Source organism: Brassica rapa, chromosome A06, assembly GCF_000309985.2.
Source record: "Brassica rapa cultivar Chiifu-401-42 chromosome A06, CAAS_Brap_v3.01, whole genome shotgun sequence".
Taxonomy (NCBI): Eukaryota; Viridiplantae; Streptophyta; class Magnoliopsida; order Brassicales; family Brassicaceae; genus Brassica; species Brassica rapa.
In genome coordinates this window covers 24,316,977-24,340,922 of record NC_024800.2, presented here as the reverse complement: position 1 = coordinate 24,340,922, position 23,946 = coordinate 24,316,977, and the positions used below count along the sequence as shown (strand labels likewise).

At 33.2% G+C, this 23,946-nt stretch overlaps 4 protein-coding genes and 1 non-coding gene across 7 annotated transcripts; 3 read left to right on the top strand and 2 right to left on the bottom strand.

Moving 5' to 3' along the window:
* The first annotated feature begins 2,947 nt into the window (after positions 1 to 2,947).
* On the top strand, positions 2,948 to 8,125 carry LOC103875060 (AUGMIN subunit 5). Its single transcript, XM_018659880.2, is given in 12 exon segments — positions 2,948 to 3,669; positions 3,746 to 4,288; positions 4,659 to 4,800; positions 5,014 to 5,190; positions 5,369 to 5,578; positions 5,686 to 5,871; positions 6,172 to 6,331; positions 6,600 to 6,795; positions 6,900 to 7,032; positions 7,250 to 7,348; positions 7,350 to 7,482; positions 7,544 to 8,125. Coding segments are annotated over 12 exon segments (2,832 nt in total). The 5' UTR covers positions 2,948 to 3,193; the 3' UTR covers positions 7,921 to 8,125.
* On the bottom strand, positions 7,901 to 11,702 carry LOC103875059 (O-fucosyltransferase 27). Its single transcript, XM_009153508.3, has 8 exons — positions 11,078 to 11,702; positions 10,599 to 10,683; positions 10,360 to 10,430; positions 9,945 to 10,277; positions 9,656 to 9,859; positions 9,435 to 9,563; positions 8,690 to 9,240; positions 7,901 to 8,611 (listed from the first exon to the last, which is right to left on the bottom strand). The coding sequence occupies exons 1-8, from the start codon at positions 11,276 to 11,278 to the stop codon at positions 8,143 to 8,145; spliced, it is 2,043 nt and encodes a 680-aa protein (XP_009151756.1). The 5' UTR covers positions 11,279 to 11,702; the 3' UTR covers positions 7,901 to 8,142.
* Positions 11,703 to 14,090: 2,388 nt separating this feature from the next.
* Positions 14,091 to 22,603, top strand: LOC103875058 (WAT1-related protein At3g30340). Of its 3 annotated transcripts, none has more exons than XM_033273798.1 (6): positions 14,091 to 17,682; positions 19,466 to 19,528; positions 19,606 to 19,722; positions 19,819 to 20,218; positions 20,825 to 20,976; positions 22,386 to 22,603. In XM_033273798.1, the coding sequence occupies exons 1-6, from the start codon at positions 17,495 to 17,497 to the stop codon at positions 22,420 to 22,422; spliced, it is 957 nt and encodes a 318-aa protein (XP_033129689.1). In that variant the 5' UTR covers positions 14,091 to 17,494; the 3' UTR covers positions 22,423 to 22,603. The 3 variants fall into 3 exon arrangements, with proteins under 3 accessions (XP_033129689.1, XP_009151753.1, XP_009151754.1); XM_009153505.3 differs by lacking the exon at positions 22,386 to 22,603 and adding an exon at positions 21,545 to 21,845; XM_009153506.3 differs by lacking the exons at positions 19,466 to 19,528; positions 22,386 to 22,603 and adding an exon at positions 21,545 to 21,845.
* Positions 22,071 to 22,336, top strand: TRNAK-CUU. Its single transcript has 2 exons — positions 22,071 to 22,107; positions 22,301 to 22,336. It is a non-coding gene; the product is annotated as a tRNA-Lys (tRNA).
* On the bottom strand, positions 22,590 to 23,636 carry LOC103875057 (root meristem growth factor 4). Its single transcript, XM_009153504.2, has 3 exons — positions 23,402 to 23,636; positions 23,202 to 23,251; positions 22,590 to 23,111 (listed from the first exon to the last, which is right to left on the bottom strand). The coding sequence occupies exons 1-3, from the start codon at positions 23,487 to 23,489 to the stop codon at positions 22,809 to 22,811; spliced, it is 441 nt and encodes a 146-aa protein (XP_009151752.1). The 5' UTR covers positions 23,490 to 23,636; the 3' UTR covers positions 22,590 to 22,808.
* Between the last annotated feature and the right edge of the window lie 310 nt (positions 23,637 to 23,946).

Sequence of the window (23,946 nt, the reverse complement as noted above, 5' to 3'; positions counted from 1 at the left end):
ACAAGTTGTATCAACTCCTTGACTCCACCGCGAGATTCTATCCATAGTGGAAAGCCTATTCAGTGTAGCCAACCAAGCCATAAAATCATACTTTGGAGTAGCTTGAGAAAACCAGATACCTCTAGCCCAATCACAATTCGCCTTGGTGTCTCTCAATATACTCCAAGTCTCATGAGTCAAAAAATTTCTTGTGTAACCTGACTCTCTTCTCCACAAGCTAACATCCTCCACCAGATGACTCAAGTTTCCGTTTACTCTATTTAAGTCAGCTCCAATGTCATTCAACTGCTCCATATGATGCCTTCTTCTTCTCCAGTTACACATGATTGCATCCTCCACAGTAGATTTCCTTCTAATTCCCATGCCTATGATGCCTCTCTCCCCCAGTATATCCGAGAGAACACCTCTTTCAAACCATCTATCATACAAGACCATTCCCAACTTCTTTCCTATAAAAGCTTTTAGCAAAGTCTCTCAATTTTAACATCTTTCTCCACATCCAGGATCTAGTTTGCGTTTTCATATTCACTTTCCAGAAGGTTTTCTTCTTCAGCAGATTGACTCTTATCCATTTCCCCCATAATGATTCATCCGAGAGCATTATCCATATTAGTTTCAACCCATAAACCTTATTTACTTCCTTGAGAGCTCTTATTCCCAACCTACCTTCACTCTTTACCGTACACACATCCGTCCAAGCAACTTTAGCACCTGTTGATTTAAGTTCAGGCCCTGACCATAGAAACGCAGAGCACAATTGTTCAACTTCTTTAATACACCGGCTTGGTAAACGGAAAAACAGTCCATAAGTTTACAATGCTCATCAATATTGTTTTGATCAATTGCAATCTTCCTACATAATATAAGAATCTACACGTTCAAGTGTTGATCCTATTTCTTACTTTTTCCACGAAAGGATGATAATCTTGCATTCTCATAGACTGAATCATAAGAGGAAGATCCAAATATCTGACTGGAAGATCACCTTCTTCAAAAGGGAAGTATGTTAGAATTCTCCTCTTTTCATCTACCGAAACCCCAACCATGTATATCGTGGACTTCTCCAAACTAATTTTCAGTGCTGACCAGATTGCAAACTCATTAAACACATATAGAGCTCCTTCGACTGACTCTTTAAACCCTTCTACAAATACCATGAGGTCATCAACGAAACAAAGATGGGTAAGAAAAAGGGAGGAACAGCTCGGGTGAAACCTGAACTTCTTCTCCTTTACAGCTTTGTCTATTTTACTAGACAAGACGTTCATACAAATCACGAACAGGCAAGGAGATAAAGAACAACCTTGTCTCAGACCTCTAGCACTCTGGAAATATCCTACTAGATCCCCATTTACTTGAACCGAGAATGAAGGACTAGTTATACAAAGCTTTATCCAGTGGATGAACTTCTCAGGAAATCCCAACGCTGCCAAACTCTTCAGAACAAAGCTCCACACAGAATATAGTCAAACGCCTTGGATTTTCATTACACATCTTGGAGAAATTGATTCCTTATGATAATCCTTCACTAGCTCTGAGGCCAGTAACACATTCTCCATAAGCAGTCTCCCCTTCACAAATGATGACTGGTTCTCAGTAATGATCCTCGGTAGCAGTATCTTCAATCTATTTGCTATGATTTTGGACACAACCTTGTATAGGACGTTGCAGCAAGCAATCAGCCTATAGTCTCTCATCTCCAAATATTTAAGTTTCTTCGGTATCAAAGCAAGAATAGTGGAATTTACTCCCTTAGGCAGAAACCCATATCTAAACACCGACGAAATCGCCACTGTGAAATCTTTAGTTATAATAGGCTAGGATGCTTTGAAAAACTCACATGCATATCCATCACGACCTGATGATTTGTTAGCCGGTATAGCAAATAGCACTTTGCGAATCTCTTCCTCCTTAACCTCAGCCTCCAACTTACAACAGTCCCCCAGAGTACATCTAAACTCCAGCAAGTCATGTAGTTCTTCCTCTGTAGTTCCATGATAATCCGTAGGCTGAAGATTCATAAATTCTGAGAATAATCGCTATGCCTCCTGTTTAATATCATTCTGAGTTTTTGCAATGTTACCATCTATACATTTGATTTCCCGAATAGTATTTTGATCTTGTCTCGTTCTGATGGCATTTGTTATTCTGATCACCAACATCCAACCAATGTAAATTTTCTCTTTGTTGAAGAAAATCTTTTTTTAGACCCGCAATATGCACTCACTTCTCATAGGCATTTGTTTCTTCCTGAATAGTAATATTTGTTATGCTGGAAAGAATTCTTTTCTGCTTTTCACAGAGAACTCCATATCTTTTGTTATTTTTTTTGTTAAGTTTCCTAGCTTATCTCTTTCAAACTCCCTAATAAGAGGCTTCAGATTCTTAAGATTTTTTGAAAAGCTGAACATGACTGATGTAGAATGAAATAACTCCTTTGTGGTATCCTAATATTTTAAAAATAAAGAAAACCAGAAAAAACTTGTTCTATATAGCTATTCTTTTTTTTTTTGAATACATCTTTAGCTATTCCAGTCGTCTTATTCTTAAGTGTTATTCCTCCATTTAAAACTTAAGAATTCAAGCGTTAATTATCGGCCATTCATTGGTGGCTCTGCTTCTTCGCGTGGATAGTCTTGAACCCTTCTTGTGCCTTGGCTAGGCTAATTAAAAGCATCTAGGATCAACATTTACATAGGAGCAATGACACTTGGAGGAGAATGGTAGATTACTAGAAAGAAAAAGATAGTCATAAATTCATTTTTTTGAAACTTTTGGTTTGGTTCGGTTTTGTTTTTCTGCCACCACCCTGCAGGAAATAGAGTTTCTCAGTATACCCCTGTATTTGTTTCGAAATTTAAACTTATCCCCATGATTTTGTTTTGCGCTATCTACAAATCAATCGATCACCTACAAAACGGTTCGACCCGGACCCGGACCCGGACCCGAACTCGTTTCAATTCAAATCTGGAGAACACAGAGTGAGAAACCTCATCATCACTGAATCGCTCTCTCTCTCTCTCTCTCTCTCTCTCTATCGTTCTTCTAGGTTCCCAGATCTGCTCGTCCTCAATCTGCGGGTGCTCAATCGCCGACGACTTCAAAACCCTAACATCGCACGCGCCCCCTTCCAAATGCCAACACTCGTCGAAACCTAAAGGCTTCTCCTTTACAATCAAAACGGTTCATAGAAATGCAGAGCGTATCTAGCTCAGCTCCAACGCCAGAAGCCATACTAGAATGGCTCCAGAAGGAAATGGGTTACCGGAGCAAGTCCCATGTGCCTTCCGTTGATGCAATTAGGAAGGTTTGTAGAGGGAACATGATTCCCGTTTGGAGTTTTCTGATGAACCGAGCCAAGTCTGAGAAGACTGTTGAGAGCATTAGGCGTAACATCACGGTTCATGGTGGTGGGAGTGATGCTAATCCGGTTAAGGAGGAGAGTAAGGTTAAAGGGAAGAGGAAAGAGAAGGCCTTTGGTGGGGAGAGTTTGAGTTCTGCGGAGAGTAGAGAGGCTGCGTTGTGTGAAAGAGAGGCGGCTGCTAAAGAGGTTGAGAGGTTGAGGAACGTTGTGAGGAGGCAGAGAAAGGATCTTAAAGCTCGAATGCTTGAGGTTTCGAGGGAGGAAGCTGAAAGGAAGAGGATGCTTGATGAGAGGGCTAGTTACAGGTTTGGTTTTGAAGAGATCTGAAAGTATTCATGTTTGGTTTTGAATCGTTTGATGAGATTTTATTATTTTTTGTAGGCATAAGCAAGTAATGTTGGAAGCTTATGATCAGCAATGTGACGAAGCAGCGAGGATATTCGCAGAGTATCACAAAAGGCTGCAAGTGTACGTTAATCAAGCGAGGAATGCACAGAGGTCGAGTTTGGATTCTTTGAGTGATTTGTCGAGTAAAGTCAGCACTAACAGCGAGAGGGAAGCTGTTTATTCCTCTGTGAGAGGAAGTAAGTCGGCGGATGATGTCATTCTCGTTGAAACAGCCCGGGAACGGAGTATCAGGAGAGCTTGTGAGTCACTTGCGTCGCACATGGTTGACAGAATATGTAACTCTTTCCCTGCTTACGAAGGAAACGGGATTCATTCGCATCCTGAGGTGGAAACTGCCAAGCTGAGTTTTGAATATGATGGAGAAATATCTGATGAGATGAGAGGTGTTATAATGAACTGCCTGAGTAGCCCTCCTCTACTCCTTCAGGCTATTGCTGCACACACCCTACGCCTTAAGACCCTAATATCCAAGGAGATAGAGAGGGTTGATATCAGAGCTGATGCCGAAACATTGAGGTACCTCTCTATTTTCCTTATTATGCGTCTTCTCTAAATGTGTAATTCTGCTTCAGCCGAGTTTGATTCACTTGAATGCGTACCTTCCATGCTATTTCTACTAATTTATTGAAACTGTTGAGGCAGATTATCCAACCTATTATGCAAAGTGATAGTTAACTTGGTCTGAGTCGTTGGCAGCTAACTTTCATCCAAATGTGTCTTATGTGGTTGATATAGGCTGTTCCTGGGCTTGCTTACGCGTTCGATCAATAATATCTATACTTGATTCTTTTTCTTTTACTGAATGAAATATATGCACCCTCTGAAATTCATGTTCCAGTATATTGATTAGCTAATGAAAGCTATTTGATATCAACCTATTCTACAGGTATAAGTACGAAAACAACCGTGTGATGGAGATTTCTTCTTCTGATGTAAGCTCGCCATTAAGTTATCAGTTTAATGGTAATGGGAAGATACCCACAGATACTAATTCCAAAGGATCAAACAACCAGCTCCTTGAACGGCAGGTTGATCCCCTTATCTGATTCCTTTTTTTTTTGTTTCTTTCTGGCTATTTCAGCATAGAATGTTTAGAAAGGACAGGCTCTCTGTTTAGCAATGGCTTAGTTCGCACTTATGGATTTTCTTTTGGTCAGATGCTGCATTTACTACACTTGTTACACTGTATGATATACGTTTAGAATCCATTTATCTCATCTTGTACGCATGCTTGTATCCAGAAAGCACATGTGCAACAATTTTTGGGAACTGAAGATGCGCTAAACAAGGCCGCAGAAGCTCGGGTTTTATGTCAGAAACTTAAAAACCGTTTGCATGGAAGTGCTGACGCAGTTTCTTCACATTCAGTTGTTGGTGGAGGCACGTCACAGAATGTTAAAAATCTTAGGCAATTGGAGGTAAATGCAAGATACTCCTTTGGTTTCCAACTTTCCCTAATTAGAGTTATTCAATTTATACATCTTCGTTCAGTTCTCTAAAATACGCTCTCTCCAACTGCCCCTCTGTCATTAATGGCTTATGCAATTGATACTTTTATGTTTACCAACACCGGAGTTAATTATATATTCTTGGCAGTTGGACGTATGGGGAAAGGAACGAGAAGCTGCTGGGTTGAGGGCTAGCTTAAATACATTGATATCTGAAATACAACGACTGAATAAATTATCCGCTGAAAGAAAAGAAGCTGAACATTCCTTAAAACAAAAGTGGAAGAAAATTGAAGAATTCGATGCTCGCAGATCCGAACTTGAAACCATATATACCACTCTTCTCAAGGCCAACATGGTAACATTCCAGTTAATATTTTTATTGAACTGTAAACATATTACTTGCGATTTCCTTGACTCCTTGTTACTTGCGATTGGCTTGACTCCTTGTGATGATTTGCTCAGGATGCTGCTGCATTCTGGAGTCAGCAGCCACTAGCTGCAAGGGAATACGCAATGACCACTATAATTCCAGCTAGTGAAATTGTTGCTGACATTTCAAAGAACGCTAAAGATTTTATTGAGAAAGAAGTGACTGCTTTCTTCCAGAGTCCTGATAACACCCTCTATATGCTTCCAGCAACTCCACAGGTCTGCATTTCCTCTCCCTGTCTGTCTGATCACAGTCTGTAAGATTTATATTACACAGGACAAGAGAGATATTATTTGGATAGGACTGAAAGTTTCAAATTGAAATTTGTGGTTTGTCACACAAGGATTCTTTCAACTGCGAGTTTAATATTCATGAAGCATAGGGGAATTTTGCCAATTCATGGTTTTTGTTTTCTGTAGCGGAATGTTGATAACTAGGTTCCGTGCTGTTTTGTTTTAGCAAACGTGGATGTTACAGCTACCATCAAGTTCATATCTATTTCTCTTTTTCTTAATCAGGCTCTTCTGGAGTCTATGGGAGCTAATGGGTCAACAGGACCTGAAGCTGTTGCGGCAGCAGAGAAGAATGCTGCTTTGTTGACTGCAAGAGCTGGTGCTAGAGATCCATCCGCAATTCCTTCTATATGCCGCATTTCCGCTGCCCTGCAATATCCTACGGGTGAGTCTCTTTTTCCCCCTATTGCAGTCACTGAATAGCGAATCCCTCGCAAAAATGATTTTGAGGGCCAAAATTTAAGGTGTGAAAACTATTACTATTCACTATCTACTTGAATGGCTCTATCTTATCCCTTTACCTGCATTGTTCTCATGTTGTGGTTTTAATGAGATGTAGTGCAATAATGTAAAAGAGTGCAAGAAAACTGAAGCATCTGTAGTACATCAGTATAAGAGATTTCTGTAACCAATTTTTCTTGCTTTATATAAAGGTTTGGAGGGTTCTGATGCAAGTTTGGCATCAGTATTAGAGTCTCTTGAGTTCTGCTTGAGGCTCCGTGGCTCCGAGGCATGTGTGTTGGAAGATTTAGCAAAGGCAATCAACTTGGTGGATATACGTCAGGATTTAGTTGAAAGTGGTCGATCTCTGTTAAGCCATGCTTACCATGCCCAGCAAGAATATGAAAGGTAAGTCGTGCTTCTATCGTGTGGATGATGCGCCGTTATCATCTCAGTTATGCCATATTACTTTTCTGCTTGATCCATTCTTTATGCGAGGATACAATGTGCAGGACAACCAAGCATTGCTTAGATCTTGCCACAGAACAAGATAATACAATAACAGAGAAATGGTTGCCTGAGCTCAAGACTGCGGTCTTGAATGCTCAAGCTTCCTTGGAGCACTGCAAACACGTGTGGGGTTTGGTAAGCAACTCAACTCCTTAAACTATATTAACCTCACTGTTATTATTATGATACTATTCTCTTACCCCCATCGATCAAGTCATTCTTGATGTATGACATAAGGTGATGGGTTCCTAAGTGATCTGGACATGGTTATCACGGAATTAATAGTCATAGTTTAGGCACACTAATGATTGGATTGGGGTAATAAACAGCATTGTGTTGTATTTGAATGCAGCTGGAAGAATGGTACGAACAACCTGCTGCAACTGTTGTGGACTGGGTCACGGTAGACGGGCAAAACGTTGCGGCCTGGCATAACCATGTGAAATCATCCTATTGCCTTTTACGATAAGGATGAAGATATATATCTATTTGAAGGTTGCTCCGTGCAAGACAAAAACGAGAGGGTATTTAGCAGAAGTCTCTTTGAAACATTCGTTCCCAGACTTCACAAAGATTTCACCAAAGGTACAGTGTGTATATAAAACGGTACTCTTCTCCATAATGACGAACCACTGTGTGATTATAGGTCTTGCTTTCTGTTCCCAGCATTGGTTTGCAAAGGGCCTCGCTTTGTATTTTGCGGGTTTGGTTATTGTTTTTACGCTTGCTGATTTTGTATTTGTATCACAGAGTTTCTTGAGATTGTTTGATTCCGTACTAAGTGTTGAGTATCTTGTGTTACAAGGAGTTTTTAATGACAGATTCAGTTCTCTATCTTTACTCATGCACACACTTGGATTATTACACGGTGATGGGCCTGATGGCAATGGTACAAACACAGGTCTATACAAACCTATTGGAACCAAAAATCTATCATTCAAAGAAAAAGTTGAAACCATTCATCTTGTTGCCTCTGAGTTTGAGATCATGTTCCATAGAACTATGTTCATAAAAATCACTTAAACACACACTGAACTATTGTAAAATTGTATCACCAAAAAGATGTCTCTTCTAATACACAAACCTAATGACCAGGCTATAAACTAATTTTGAGAAAAGATGAAAATATTGCAACCCAAGAAGTGAGCTCTCCTAGTTAGATCTACTTGGTACTTAGGACGTGCTCGTTGTCTACATAATAAGCTATTGCATTTTCAATCAAAAAAAAACAATCAAGTTCTCAGCTTATCTTTCGCCACCCTCAAGCTCTTCTTGATCTTCAAGCTGCCCTTCCTCCTTGTTGTTAGCTTCAGAATTTACAGTCTCATTGTTACTATTACTGCTCCCTCCACTTTCTTTATGACCAAAGAAAAACCCTGAAGAAGACAAGTCCTCTTCATCAAGATCCTCTTCTTTCTCTGCATTCTTATTATCCTTTGATCTTACAGCACCATCCATCCCTTGCGGACAACGGTGTGTCACCCCAAGATCCGCTTCAATCAGTGACACGTTTGAAACCCTATGATCCCGCTTAATGCAAGAACATTCAGGTACAGGATGCGAAAGAAAACTAAAGGCTTTTGATCTTTTGGAAGATTCCACTAGACCCTCAGGTATACTTTTCTTCAGAAGCTTCCTAACAGATGCTATCCAAGTGTGATTGGCCTCATACATATGGTCTCTTATCTCTTCCAAAAGCATTGCAGTTTGTTTCCTGCAAGCATAATCAAACGTCAAGATCACTAAACATTAATCTATGAGTATGATAATAACATTCATTACATTACATTACCTGTCTGGTCTAAACGTCTTAGCGGAAGCAGACTGATAAAGCCTATGACCCATCACCAAACTAGCAAAACTCGGATGTCCTTTCCCATCACGATCAAACCCAGGTACAAACACATCAGCTTCAACGCTCACAACGTAATCAATCGCCTCCCACAACAGCTTGTGAGCGTTAGTTCTCAACTCAATAACCGTGTTCTCAGGCTCGTTGTCACTCTCAGCCACCCAACCCCACCAACCTTCTATGTTGTAGTACTTTGGTCTAGCTGGTGGAGGCGGAAGAGGTTGAGGCCTTTGTCTTATGCTCTTCGACGAGTCATGTTTGGTTTCTTCCTCGACCGAAGGAGGTGTCTTTGGTCTGATGTCTTTATGTTTTGACTCACGACCATACATTTTAGCTAGCTCCCATCCAGTACTAAGAGAAGTTCTATCAACAACGTTTTCAAACATGCCGTGTAATGGAATCAACGTTCTCTGCCCTCCGAATACCTCTCCTCCAGCTACGTATATGATTGTGTCCCATGAGTATCCATAAGCTCTTAGAAGTATACCAACCTGAGAGAGAAAGAGAGGTCCAAAAGCTTTCAATACAGGTTTTGTATATTCTTTTTGAAACCACATCATATAATATTAGTTTCGTCTCAGCGGTTACTCGAACTGGGGACCTCTGACACAATGGCCAAGTTCCTGTGTTTTGTTACATTATATGAAATGAAATCTGTAAATAAGGAATACTCTTGCTTGCTTACTTCTTCTGGCATGAGAGGACATAAGCCCTGGAGGCGTTGCTCGGCTGAGTCTACAGAGAGTTTTCCTTTGACAATCCCACGTTTTATCATCCACGCTCGTTTATGTTGAATCAACTCAGTGTGAACATCCTTCAAGCAGCTCCAAAATGCAATTAGACACTTAAGTCCTAACATACTATTTTTTTTCCAAAAAGTACAATATGGTAAAACTTCAAAAGTACCTGGAAGAGTTCAGCACAGCCATGATAAGCCAAAGCTTCTCTTGTCATCCCTGGATCATAAGCGATGAAAGGTCTTCCCAAAGGTCTAAGCCTTTGCAACACTTTGGTGGAGAGTTCTTGAACCTCTTTCCTAAACTGTAAGGCGTGGAAAGCAACTCTACACCGCAGCCTTTGATAGTCTTCAAGATTAGTAGGAAGTATAGCCTATATCAGAAGATACTCAAAGATTAATACTGTAGAGGAATGATTGTTAAGAAGATAAGAGTTTTTTTTTATTTTTTTGGTTTACTTGTAAGCATCCACCGTGAGGGACAACTAGTTCAACGACCGAGTGTTTAATGAGAACAGGCAGAACATGGTGTAAGTAGTAATAAGGAGAAGATCCGTAAGAGACTTTAAAGGAAGGGATCTGTTTCTTTCTCCTAGCCCATTTGAGATTCTTGGGGAGGGTTTTAACAACTCTAACGTCATTTGCAAGTGAAGCCATGAAGTGCTCTTCGTTGTATAGATATGCAAAGCTCTTAAACTGTGAGCTAATCCCTTTGCTGCTAGTTGTTGATTGGATCTCAGGGATGACAAGAGTGGCATTAAGAAGCCGAGAAACAGCTACAACGTCAGGAATCTAAAATATGACCATAGTTAAAAGCCATGAGAAGTGTCACACTGTCAAGAATCAAGATGATTTGAATTTTTTTTGTTCTTACCGAGTTTCTAATCTCATGGAAACCACCTTGTATTCTAACGAAAACAAAACCGTTTGTCCTTGCCGGAGGATCTGTCACCACCAGATTAAACAGAATGAGATACTTAAACACAAAAGACAACAAGGTCAACTACCATTCCAAGTTAAGACTTAACTCCAAAAGAAAAAAATCTCAAAGATTCAGTTCAAGATCCAACAATGTAGGAAGAGAAACATGAGTTAAGCTAAAAAGAAGCAAACCTGAGTGGTAGCCTCTTGGAATAGCATAAGGAAGTAATGACTCCACATGCCTTGTTGGACCCCAGAGTCTTCTGTACAGTGGAGTCTGCAACATACATGAAAAAGGAAGTTCTAAGATCAAAAAGATAAACACACAGGAATATTACATAAATAAGTACAAATCTTGATCCAATATCTAAAATAAACTTACAAAACTAAGAAAGGCAATAGAGTCATTATTATTGCTACAAACACAGAGGTTACAACTTTTTTAAGGAAAGCAAAACATTAAAACGATTTCTATATTATCTTTGGAAAGAAGATGTGAGTTCCTGTGAAAAAAAATGAAGATACTCACAACAAAAGATGAATGGCCCACTTGTGACAATTAAATAAAAATGTTCTCTTTTGATTCTATATTAATCTCTTTTTTTCTCATCAACGATGGAGATCCACTTAAAACACTAGAGAAACAGATCAAAAAGAAACAAAGTGTTTACATGTCGGTTGAATCTAGGATTATCGAAGACGGGTCTCCAGGAGAAGAGAGTGACGGGGATGGAGTAATCGGAGATGGAGTCGTCGGTGAATCCGGCGAGAAGAAAGTGGACGAGGAGAGAGAAAGCAGACAAGACGAGACCGAGGAGACCAATCCATTTCATGCGAGACTTGAGGAAGAACACTTTACCTTCTCCCTTCATCTCGATTAAACCTAAGTTTTTAGTTAATGGTGAAGAGCATAACAGAGACTAGAGTCGAAGTAAAAGTCGAAGATCGGAGTTGAAAAAGACACGTGTGAGAACATGTCTGGTGAAGTAGATCGGTGTTGATCGGACAATGGGTTGTTTGGTCTCTCTGAAAAGTCTTCTTACATTGAATTTACCTTTTTATTTTTATTTTCTTTATGTTTTCCCCAACGCGCTTATATCGCGCGTGCATCTCGCTTATTAATTTTAATCTTAAACCGAGAAGTCTGGTCCGGTTCAGTGTTTTCTTCTCGTTTCTAATTTTCCCCCGGTCGGAAACGCGAAATCAGTTCTCAAATTTTTCAGTATTCTTGTTCGGTTTGATTTTCATTTGTTATGATAAAATTAAAAATGTGAGTTAAAAATATACAAGCTGTGATACACTGATAAAAAAAAAAATAATGATTTTCAAGAAGCACAAAATAAATTTCAACTTGTGCAAGATTTTTTTTGTCATCTGCAATAATATTATTAAAATTCTTTAAAAGCATTACACTAGCTAGTGGATGACTCAGCTTGTGAAGAATAAGAAATTAGTATTTGAGAATAACAACAACAAAAGTTCATCCAAAAATGGGTGGAAATGTTTTCCTACAAAGACAAGTTAAAGATCTATCTGTTTGCGGACTCGGTTAACATCAAACATCTAATCTGTTTGTGGACTCGGTTAACATTGGATTCAAACGAGAAACGATATTATTAATTGTAAAACGCAGAAACTATGGATGGTGTTTATCGTCTCTTGTGTTATTAACATTTTGGTCTGGAAAATGAGGTGATGGAAGAACAAAACGTGATGGGTACGGATTTGATAAATCAATTTATGACTAGTAGGTTTTCTGTCTTTGACAATTTACATTGCAATTTGGGGGATTTATGTTTGTTGTGAATTTAGGATTTGATAAATATATAGTTGGAGCTTTGCGTATGATACCAAATGAATACAATTCTTTTGAAATACTATAACAAATAAAATAACATGCTAAATTTTACCACATTTTTTTGGCTGTGAACCCAAAATTTGTCTTCTTTTTTAATTTGCGTGAAATTTATGATTTTATACTATTACTTTAATATATACGCAATACCAAAACCAGACCTTATTAATTTAAGATTTTGCCACTTAACCATAGGTTATTTGCCACCACATCTCTATTTAAATATTAGCCAATTCCATTTCAACTTGACTACCAAGGCCTCTTTTAGAGGTGGAGTAAACAGATCTAAACTTTTAGTGCCGCAAATAGGCCGCAACAACAGTTTTCTTCTCTTTCATAAACTTTTTCATGGATATGCATTTGGACGGAACACGATTTATGAAATGATGGTTAGCGAATATAAAATATATCACGTTCTAAAATGAGAAAATTTTGGAAAGAATTTGGACACATTTGAGAAATGGATATTTTTAGTGGCCACAAAACCATCCTGAGAGTGCCAAAAAGTTCATATACTTTATCTCTTGTTAGTTCTTAATCATAAAAGCAGAACGACTATGCATCCACATGTTTGAAAAATGTGATAAAATAATTACATGTGAGCAGTTAAAGACTTCATTTTAGGTTTGACTGGTAGATTGGGAACGGTTGAAGGATGAAATCTTATATATTAAAATAGAAGTCATGATTTATTTCATGTGATTTTTTTTTTTAATTTAGACCATCACTTAGAAATCTTATTAAATGTATTTTAATAAGACTAATAATATTAATACATAGAATATTTAAAATATTTTAATCATAATATCTTTTGATATCTTTTCATTTTAAATATAAATATATTTATTTTAAAATTCTAACAAATCTGCTTTAAAAGATTTTTACAAGATTTTTACAAGATCTTCATTTTCGAAATTATAATTAAATATTTTCACTAACTTTGAAATTAGTTTGAAATATTATTATACATTAATAAATTCAGTAATCGTTTATAAAATGAAAAATAAAAAAATCTGTAATATTTTATATATTATATAATCATAATCAATCATATTAAAAGAAAATTATTATATTGAACTATATATAATAAAATTGTATTAAATTTATAAATTTTATATATTTTATTTTCGTAACTATAAAATATTTATGTTCAAAAATAAAATTTAATATGTTGGTAAGATGGGTTAACATTAGCAAATTATATAATACATGTATAAAAATTAACATGCATTTCTTTAAAGCTTATAATATAAAATATTTGTAACTACTTTAATCATAATTTATTTTCATTTTAAATATAATATATATTTATATATTATATTTTAAACTTTTTAATAAATCTGTGTAAAAATATTTTAACAATAATTTAAGTATTTTAAGTTATCGTTTATAAAATAAAAAATAAATAAATTATATCCTATTTTATCTACTTTATAGTCATGATCATGTTAAAATACAATTATTATACTTAAAAAATATGATAAAAGTATATTCAATTGATAAATTTATAAATTTTATTTTCATAAATATAAATTATTTATTTTAAAAATATAATATGATGATAGAACGGCTTAAAATTAGCAAACCATATAATACATGTTTAAAAATTAACATATCTTAGACTTTTGTATATACAATAATATATTATTTAAAATACATAAGCATTAAAAAATATTAGTAAAACGAAATACAACTTTAAAACACGGGTCAGAATTTAGCATAAATTAAATACAAAATAATTTTCAAATATATTTTTCATGAATATATTAATTTGCTTAATAACTAAATGCAAATACAATAAGATAAATATATAATAAGAAGTAAAAATACATACGGTTTTAAACAATTGATTAATTATAACATGTAAATTATAAAATTATTGTATTTGAAATAGTTATATAAATATTTAAGTATATGATTAACGTTAAAATATATATACTACTAATGTTTAAAAACAATAATTTATGTATAGAAAAGTAAAAACAAACACCCGCTCGGTTGCGCGGATCAAAATCTAGTTAATAGTTTAAATAGACTGCTAAAACATATAACTAGATGGTAAAAATAAGGTGCTTATTTATAGTTTAAATAACAAATACTGTCTGTTTCAAATATATAATTTTTTTTGAAAAAAAATAGAAATGTTCTAATAGTCTGGTTTATGGTATAGTTTATCGTATTTTAAACTTAATTTTGTATTATTTCAAAAGGAAATATATAGTTTAAAAATCTGTAATTTTTAAGCTTTTATAAATTTAGATATATTATTTTAAATTTAATATGTTATTTTATTTATCACCAGTTTTTACTATTTAAACTTTTAATATCAAATATAAATAGTTAACTTAATTAGTCTCCTTTGTTATTATCTTCTATCATTTGTAATTATTTTCTAATCGTTTTAATCCAACCGTCAAAACTCTCATAAGCGTCTTATTTTCAAAGCTAGATTTAAAAAATAAATAAATTTTTTGGTGTTAATGCATGTCAGGTTTTATAGATAAGTTATTGAAAGTTGTCTAATAAAATGACAAAGTAATTTTATTAAAATATAAAAGGCTAAAGTAAAATTAAGATGAAATTGGTATCGTTTTTGTTGAAACTATCAATATGTCACGTTTACCACGCTAAATGATCCAAATATTTTTGTTGTAATAAAATACTAGTTCGGATATTACAAATTTTAGATGTCCATTAATGTAAAGGAACCGAATTGAAATAAACTAATGAAAGATACTTGGCAAAGCATCACATTTTGAGACAGGATTTGACTCATTGTTCGTATCTCCATTAACATTTTGAAAACTCTTGTCAAATATTTATTTATATTATCTACCATATATATAATTTTCTCATATATATGTTTCTTATTGTCTGATCAAATCTCCACTTTTATTTAGAATCTTGGAACAACTATGGTCCTCTTTTTCTTTTAAGCCAAAAGGCCAACTTCAGCCCACCTTAAAATGTGGATAACTGTGATAAGAAATTATGTTGATTTGGGTGAAACTCTTAAAGTTAAATAATTTCATAAAAAAATTATCAATAAGGGTAATTTAAATTAATTGTTCTCATATTTGTAGTTTTATTATTTTTGTTACCGATGTGCGCAGATTTACATGAAACATTTCCAAACTTTAAATGAGAATAATAAGATAAATTTTGTAACATTGTATTGTACTGCGTTGTTGTTATGTTACTTACTAATCGAATTTAAGTCTGAAGGATGTTAACTAATATAAATAAAATAATAAATGCAAAGTAGCGTATTTATTACAAACTACGTCATTCACTCATTAAGCTATGTCATCCACAGAAAGTAAAACTAAAATCAATCAAATTCAAACGTGCGTGTTAGTCATATAGGTTCACTTTATTGTCTGATTAAATCCCTAAATATTAAACCCTAAAATTTATTACCTAACCTTTGCACTCAAATAAAAGTAGCTTGCATATTGGATTATCCACGGTGTATACCAAAATATAAAATATGCATTATTACGATATAATTTATTATTTATATTTTTAAAATAGTTTTGAATTTTAATATATCTAAATTAATCATTCAGTTATAAATAAGGGTATATTAGTTATTTTAAATTTTGATGCATGTTATTTTGCAAATTTTTATCTTGTTTACTATTTTTTGTAAACATTTATTTTTATGCTATTTGAAGATACAATTAATTAAGATATTAATTTCTGTAATTTAATTGTTATTTATAAATATATGTTCTTTAAAACCAAAATTTTCTCGATTTAAAGTTTTAAACTGATTCAACCAATAACAAGTGCAGAATATTAAAAATAAATTTTTATGTTTACCACCACTAAAAAGACATTTTTAAAAATACATTCTTTATTGTAGAAGCACCGTGGCCTAATGGTCAATGTTTAAAAGCTTTTACACCCAGGTCTGGGGTTCAAACCCCAGACAACGCAATTTCTACAGAAAGAGATCTGGGTTTCAGTTTTCGGAGAAGACGAATTATGCAGAAGATTAGAAAAAATACTTACAAGAGATCTTCAGCATGGTGCAAGGAGTACCGTCAGGAATGGATCTCATAGGGCTACTCAGGGTGATGCAGTCTGGCGTGAATCCTCATAAGGCAGGTAGAATTGTCGGCTGTAATATCGTCTATTTAATGTTTCTCATAATTTGTAATATCATAATCAACCAGACAAAAAAAAAATACATTCTTCATTAAGTGACAAAGACTTTCATATCATTGTTCTATATATATATATATAATTATTATTATTATTTAAATAATTAAAAAAAATATGTTTTTGAATTATACTTTTTCAAATTCAAACTTTTTTATATATTTTTGATTTTTTCAAATTTTTATTTTTGAAAATCTAAAATTATTTTTGAAACTATTTTTTAAAAATTATATTTTTAACTATTTATTTTTATATTTATTAGAATCCTAAATTTCACATTCCAAAAACCTTATTTCACCCCTCAACTTTAAACTATAAGACTATATTAGTTAACCCTAAGATTATAAATATCTTTTAACATTCATTAAAAATGGGGGTAAAAATGGTTAGTGCAAACATAAAAAGTAATACTATGAATGTGATATTTTAGCAATCTTCCAATATTAAAAGAGATAAGAAAATATATTAGAGATAGCGATACACAAATAGAGAGTAGAAAATATTTTTCATACCCTTTTTGTAAACTTTTTTGTACGGATTTTCTCTCGCCCAGCTTTGTCTTACGGTTTTGCTGATTGATAAAAAACAATAATTATATACGTATAGTGAATTTAACATATAATTTGGGCGTATAATGAATACCATAGATGGCAAGGGATTACCTAGCAAAACCATTATTATAACCTTTATGCTTTTAACCAAGTTGTTTCTATTTTAATAGATTAGATTTGGTGCATGGGGTCACGTCGCGATGATGGAAGCTACGGGAGTTTCCATTAAATAATCATCTCTCTCTCCTTCTGGTCATGAATAGTCGAAAGAACAATGATAAAAAGCAAAGTTCAAAGCACAATGAGATTAGCTAAAACTTAAAAGATAAATGCGAATACGATTCTGCGCATTACTTGAGTCATGATATTTTTAGTCACAAGTCACGATATATAGTCACAGCCTCATCAAACCTTTATTTCATTGCAACTTCTAAAAACTACATAAAGACAAGTATCTACATATATCTATATATATATATAGACGCACACATATACCGATACATATATAATTAATTATGGTGAAGTTTGATGCGAAACTATGGAAAGCTGTGTTTCTGATGTCGTTTATCAACATTATGCTAAGCGTCGTGAACGTTATGTTTAAGAAGATGCTTAACCAAGGAATTAACCGTATGGTCGCCACCACTTACCGACTTGCCGCAGGAACTCTGTTCTTAACACCGTTTGCGATTTTCTTGGAAAGGTATATGTTCTTTATGTATATTACCTAGTCGCATCTTTCGAACACTGACCTTGTTATGGCTTCCGTAGAGTCCACGGCAGGTCCTGAACATAACCAAGTAAAATATTGACATGTCATCCCATAATCTATACTATTATTTGCGAAGTAAATTTTTGGAATCGAGCTCTCACGTTGAAAGTTAGAGCGGTTAATATCTATAATACCCTTAATGAATTTTATATATAATTAATTATCAAAAACGAATTTTTATTAATAAAATTAACTTTTTAAAAATAAGATAATTCTTATATATTGTGTTGTTATCTTAAAACATATTTTTCCACTATAAAATTTAAAAATAAAATATATAGCAATTATAATAAATTCAGTGGTTAAAGTCAATGTTATCTTTAATAAATTTATAATTAATTACCAAAAACTAATTTTTATTAATAAAATTAATTTTTTAAAAAATAAGAAAATTCTTATATATTATTTTGTTATCTTAAAACATATTTCTCAATTATAAAATTTAAAAATAAATATAAAACAATTATAATAAATTCAGTGGTTAAAGTCAATGTTATCTTTAATAAATTTTAATTAAATATATATATTTAATTAGATTTTTGTCATATATATATATATGTTTGATTTAATTGTTTTCAATTTTTATTAATAAAATTAACTATTTAAAAAATAAGATAATTCTTATATATTGTGTTGTTAGCTTAAAACATATTTATCAACTATATATTTAAAAATAAAATATAAAACAATTATATAAATTCAGTGGTTAAAGTTAGTGTTATCTTTAATAAATTTATAATTAATTATCAAAAACGAATTTTTATAAATAAAATTAACTTTTTAAAAAATAAGAAATTCTTATATATTTTGTTGTTATCTTAAAACATATTTTTCAATTATAAATTTTTTTAAAAAATATAAAACAATTATAATAAATTCAGTGGTTAAAGTCAATGTTATCTTTAATAAATTTTAATTAAACATATATATTTAATTAGATTTTTGTCATATATATATATATATGTTTGATTTACTTTTTTTGAAAACATAAATAATAAGTTATTATGCTGATTTTTAATTAATAAAAAATAAACTAATAAATATTTGTAAAACGATTAAGCCCGCATATGCGGGCAAGACACCTAGTTTTAAATGTAAATAAAAGTCTTTAAACTTGTAAAACATATTTTTATCAAAAAATTTGTTAAAAATTATCTCTCTCCCAGAATTTCAGAGCTTACTAGAGTCACATGTCTTCGTCGTAAGAGTTCAGTTTATCCAATCTTTTCTTGGTTTGTTAATTAAGATTTTCGAAGCTTTTTCGGATTGAATATACTTCTTGCATTTCAAAAAGATAGATGTTTTAGAAAAAAAATTTGTTTCACAAAGATAGATATTTTGTGTTTTCTATGAAAAAATTGTAAACTTTAAAAAAATTAATTGATTTTATTGAATTATTATTGGTTAAAAAGTATTGAAAATTAAAAATTACAGAAAAAAATATATTTATTATAGTGATTTAATATATTTTTTTAATAGGTGTGAAAACGTTAGAAATTCCATCTTTGTAAAACGGACGGAGTACTATTTAAATTATGTGGCTGTCTTGTTTATTCGAGTCTCTTGTTTACCGTTTTTTTGTCAACGTCTTGTTTACCGGGTTTCAGTCTCAATTGCTTAAAGTCAACAAAATTTAATTACAACTCTTTTAGAGGAAAAAGAAATATTCGTATTCCCTTAGGAAAGAAAATTAATTTAGTTTTTCATTTTGTAGACATAACAGGCCAAAACTCACGGGTAGGATCTTGTGTTCACTTTTCTTTAGCGCTCTTCTAGGGTAAGTTTCTTTTGATATAGTTTCAATAATAAGGGATATTAAGAATTCGTCTTAATTTACTATCTTACAATGTGCAGGACGAGCTTGGTGCAATACTTCTTTCTTATAGGGCTACAAAATACTTCTTCCACTTTCGCTTTAGCGTTTAGCAATATGGTTCCATCGGTCACTTTTGCTTTGGCTCTCGTCTTTAGGTAATGAAAATGATCAAAACACATTTCTACAATATTTGGCTACTTCTTTCTTCTAACCATCACAATTATAAAATATATTAAACAATAAATGATTAGGCAAGAGACGTTGAACATCAAGAGCAACATAGGACGAGCCAAAGTGTTAGGCACAATGATATGCATATGTGGAGCTTTGGTGCTTACGCTTTATAAAGGAACCGCACTAACTCAACAAAACGCTCAAATGCAAACACAAACATCAAATAGTTTGCCTACTGCGGTAACACAAAAGTGGGCAATGGGTTCGTTCATGCTGATCATATCAATCTTAGTATGGTCATCATGGTTTATCATTCAAGCTAAAATATGCCAGATATATCCGTGCCAATACACGAGCACCACTATCCTCTCTTTTTTTGGTGTGATCCAATCTGCTTTGTTGAGTTTGATCTCGGAGAGGAGCATATCCATGTGGGTCGTTACAGAGAAATTTCAAGTTTTAGCTTTACTTTATTCGGTAAGTAATGAAATTTATTATTTACTTTGCCTACCAAATATATTATATCTACACATTATGTGCATTTTAAGCTACTTATGAAATATACGGAACTTAGAGTATATATCTCCCATATTATTCTATTTTTTATTTAAATAAAATAACTTTATAATAGAGTTAAATTTTAATTCAGTTATGTTCTATCATAGAGTGAACATCAAGTAATGATTAAAAATAAATGTATTGTTCGATTTATATATTTATAAAGTAAATCCACTTTTATTATATTATGCAATAAAATGAATTATATAATCGGAGAAGAGTTTACTCTAAATTTTATCCTAAAATGAAAAATGTAAAAATATAGTAGGATTGAAGATGATCTTATTGTTATGATGCATATACAAATAGTTCAACGGTCTACAAGTTGCAACAAAACAGAAAAGAAAAAAATATTTTCGTTTTCATTCGATGTTTGGTTTTACAATTTACACTGACAGCAAAGCTATTATTAAAACACTTAAATTTGTGATTCCATGAAAACCACAAATCTATTATTACAACGGTCTACAAGTTCTACATTGAATTTATGCGTGTAACTATGATCGATGCTCTATGCTTGGCTAGGGTATTGTGGGATCGGGATTGTGCTACGTGGGAATATCGTGGTGTCTCCAGCAAAGAGGTCCGGTTTTCACGTCTAGCTTCATCCCTTTGATTCAAGTCTTTGCTGCCATTTTCAGCTTCTTTTTTCTTCATGAGCAAATTTACTGCGGAAGGTAACCTACTATTTTTTTCTACTTATTTTTAAATCTTTATGTTAATAGGCTTTAGTTGACCAAAAAATGTTAATATGCTTTATATATCTATTAGTTTCAACGTACGTACAAACAAACAATTTTAAAACTGAATTTGGTCAAACGCATCATATTTACAATGTTGTATACACTACATATTAAAGTATTCATATTGACTAGTACATAGAATATGCCTTTACAAAAGTTGTAAAGACCCTTTCATCTGCGTGGCGTATCTTTTGAACGATTGGAGTTAAACCAAATTGATGCATATTGCATCATACTGATTACCGAATAACAAAATTTTAAAATTAATCAACTTTGAGGAATATCAATCAAAACTTATCATGTTGAATAACATAATATGTGTCATAAATACCTTTGACCGATATGTAGGTTGGGATTTAATATGAATCTAAAATCATTTACTCACGAGATATAATTAATTTGATTAGCTGTTTTTGCTAACGGTAGATATTTAAATGGTTCTTTTTCGTTTTCTTACTAGTAATTTCTGACAAGTAAAATGCATATGTGGTATGACAAAAAGTGTGATAGGGTCAATGGTCATCATCGTGGGACTTTATATACTTTTATGGGGCAAAAGCAAGGAAAATCCTGCCCCAGTGACCAAACAAGCACCATTAAATCTCGATCTTGAAGGTTGTGGGACTGCTCCAAATGAACCTAATAGTACTGCCCAACCAATCTCTGGAAAATAATTACTTTAAAATATATTCATTGTCAATGAATTGTAAGACTTGAGTATAATAGAAAATCTTATTAAAGAAAATGTAACACTAACTGTATAATAGAAGGTTTATACAAGAAAAACCTTAGTATGTAAAAAATGTATCATAGTTAATAAAAAAATGTACCACTAACTGTTATACAGAAATAAAAGTACAAAGTTCAGATTTTTTTTTTTTTTTTTTTTTGAACGGAACAAAGTTCAGATTTCAGATTTCGAGTTACTGAAAAGAAAAGATAGATCAGTTCTTTTTGCCAATGAAAACGTTATATTATAGTTTAATTAAAGGTTAAATGATAAACTTAACTAAGAGAAGTCGTCAAATGCCCGTCTAGCTCAGTTGGTAGAGCGCAAGGCTCTTAAGACCATTTCCAATCACACTCTATAATTTCCTCTATATTTCACTCTAAAATAGAGTAACTCTATTATAGAGTTAAATTTGCTCCAATGGTTCACTCTATAATAGAGTTACTCTATAATAGAGTGAAATATAGAGTAATCCTATTTTTTTACTCCAAATAGAGGAAAAAATAGAGTGCCTTTGGAGATGCTCTAACCTTGTGGTCGTGGGTTCGAGCCCCACGGTGGGCGTTTTCTTTTTAGTTATTTTGTGTTGATTTTGCCGTTTTTGGTATATCAGGAAAGGAAATATCTATCTGAAGAGACGAAATCTGTGAACTATGATAGTCTTAAAGAAGGTTTACAAGACAAACCTTAGTGGTGTCAATATCTGCCAATAAACTGGTCCTCTTTTGACTTGTGCTCTTCTGCAGTAACGGCAAAGATATCTAGAATGAAGACATGCACACTACTTTTTACCGTAGATTTTAGAATAACAATAAAGTTCGCTTTTATAAAGACTGGGAAAAAGTGTTATTTGTACAAAACTTAAAATGATTACCGAAGCTTATAAGCGTAAGATTAACTAAAGAAAATATACAAATGCTACAAATATTACACCAAACTTAAAATGATTACCGAAGCTTATAAGCGTAAGACTAACTAAAGAAAATATACAAATGCTACAAATATTACCCCAAACTATATATTCTGGCTGTTGTAATTATAGGTTATGTCTAGGAGGATGACTTGCCGGTCCACGATAGTCATCACAGAAAGCTACAAATCGACCAGAAGCTTTCTTCTTATTGGGTTTCCATTTAAATGAAGAACTCTTGCTTCTTTTATGAAACCCTACTTTTCTCTCCATCATCAAATGTTTTGATCCACCTGAAATTTTCGAAATCCATTCATCATTATTTATCGCCCTCACTTGCTCTTTTTTGGCTCTAGCCAGTGCAGTTCTCATTGTTCTCCCGTACATTAGTTTCCTCGGTGCAGAAATGTTGGCAAAGTCATACGATTCCTGTAATGGTGTATAAATTGATATAAAGGATTGCTTCCATTTGAAACATACAAATTATGTGAGTATTATATTATGAAAACAAACGTATACTTTAGGATGTAGTATCGATGTATCAGGACTCTTTTGACCAGCATATCCTCCTATCAAAACAAATCGAAAGATATAATGTAAAAGAAGTTACTATTAGCTTTTATATTAGGCTAATCAATTCAGAAAAAAGACAAAAGTTATGCAAAAACGAGTAAGGTAGCTAAGAAAAGTTAAAACTAGGGATCTTTATGTAAAGGCACCTTCATGAGCATAGACTAGGATACGGTCCTCTCCTAGGGCTTGAATGATTATAAGGAAGGATAGTATTATGGTTGTGAATCTCATCATGATTATCGAAGATAGATTCTTCCAAATAATCTATCTATCTCTCAACCTTCTCTCTTGTTGTTTTTGAAGAAGATACACATATGAGGGAAGTGATGCTTCTATTAAATTAGTTATATTTTTGTTTTTGGTCTCTCATCTCATGGATGTAAAGAAGACCCGAGTCAAAAGGGCACGGTTTCTGTCGTCTAGTAATAACAAAAAGAATTCTCCTTGGTGCATCTATATTATTATACTAATCAATCATTTATATATCTTATGTTGGCCTCTCGAAGATATAAAGAAATCACCTTATCGTGGTGTGATAAATGAAAGGTTTTCCCTGAAATTTAAAAGGATCACAATTCAAACCCTTTCATTCCATTTTGCAAAAAATGGTTTTAATTGTTTTTTCTGCCTAAAATTGGTTTCAATTGTTGGAAACATATAACTCACAAAATAGAAATGCAATAGAAAACTT

What these genes read in the sequence shown, in the direction of transcription:
- LOC103875059 (XM_009153508.3), bottom strand. Translation starts at nt 11,278, where the DNA reads ATGAAGGGAGAAGGTAAAGTGTTCTTCCTCAAGTCTCGCATGAAATGG. An exon ending in CTCACGGTGGATGCTTACAA is followed by an intron (nt 9,860 to 9,944) that starts GTAAACCAAAAA and finishes CTTCTGATATAG; the next exon opens with GCTATACTTCCTACTAATCT. An exon ending in GCTGTGCTGAACTCTTCCAG is followed by an intron (nt 9,564 to 9,655) that starts GTACTTTTGAAG and finishes AGCTGCTTGAAG; the next exon opens with GATGTTCACACTGAGTTGAT.
- LOC103875058 (XM_009153505.3), top strand. Translation starts at nt 17,495, where the DNA reads ATGGTGAAGTTTGATGCGAAACTATGGAAAGCTGTGTTTCTGATGTCG. An exon ending in TTTGCGATTTTCTTGGAAAG is followed by an intron (nt 17,683 to 19,465) that starts GTATATGTTCTT and finishes TTCATTTTGTAG; the next exon opens with ACATAACAGGCCAAAACTCA. An exon ending in GAGCAAATTTACTGCGGAAG is followed by an intron (nt 20,977 to 21,544) that starts GTAACCTACTAT and finishes TATGACAAAAAG; the next exon opens with TGTGATAGGGTCAATGGTCA.
- LOC103875057 (XM_009153504.2), bottom strand. Translation starts at nt 23,489, where the DNA reads ATGATGAGATTCACAACCATAATACTATCCTTCCTTATAATCATTCAA. An exon ending in CCTAGTCTATGCTCATGAAG is followed by an intron (nt 23,252 to 23,401) that starts GTGCCTTTACAT and finishes TTGTTTTGATAG; the next exon opens with GAGGATATGCTGGTCAAAAG. An exon ending in CATCGATACTACATCCTAAA is followed by an intron (nt 23,112 to 23,201) that starts GTATACGTTTGT and finishes ACACCATTACAG; the next exon opens with GAATCGTATGACTTTGCCAA.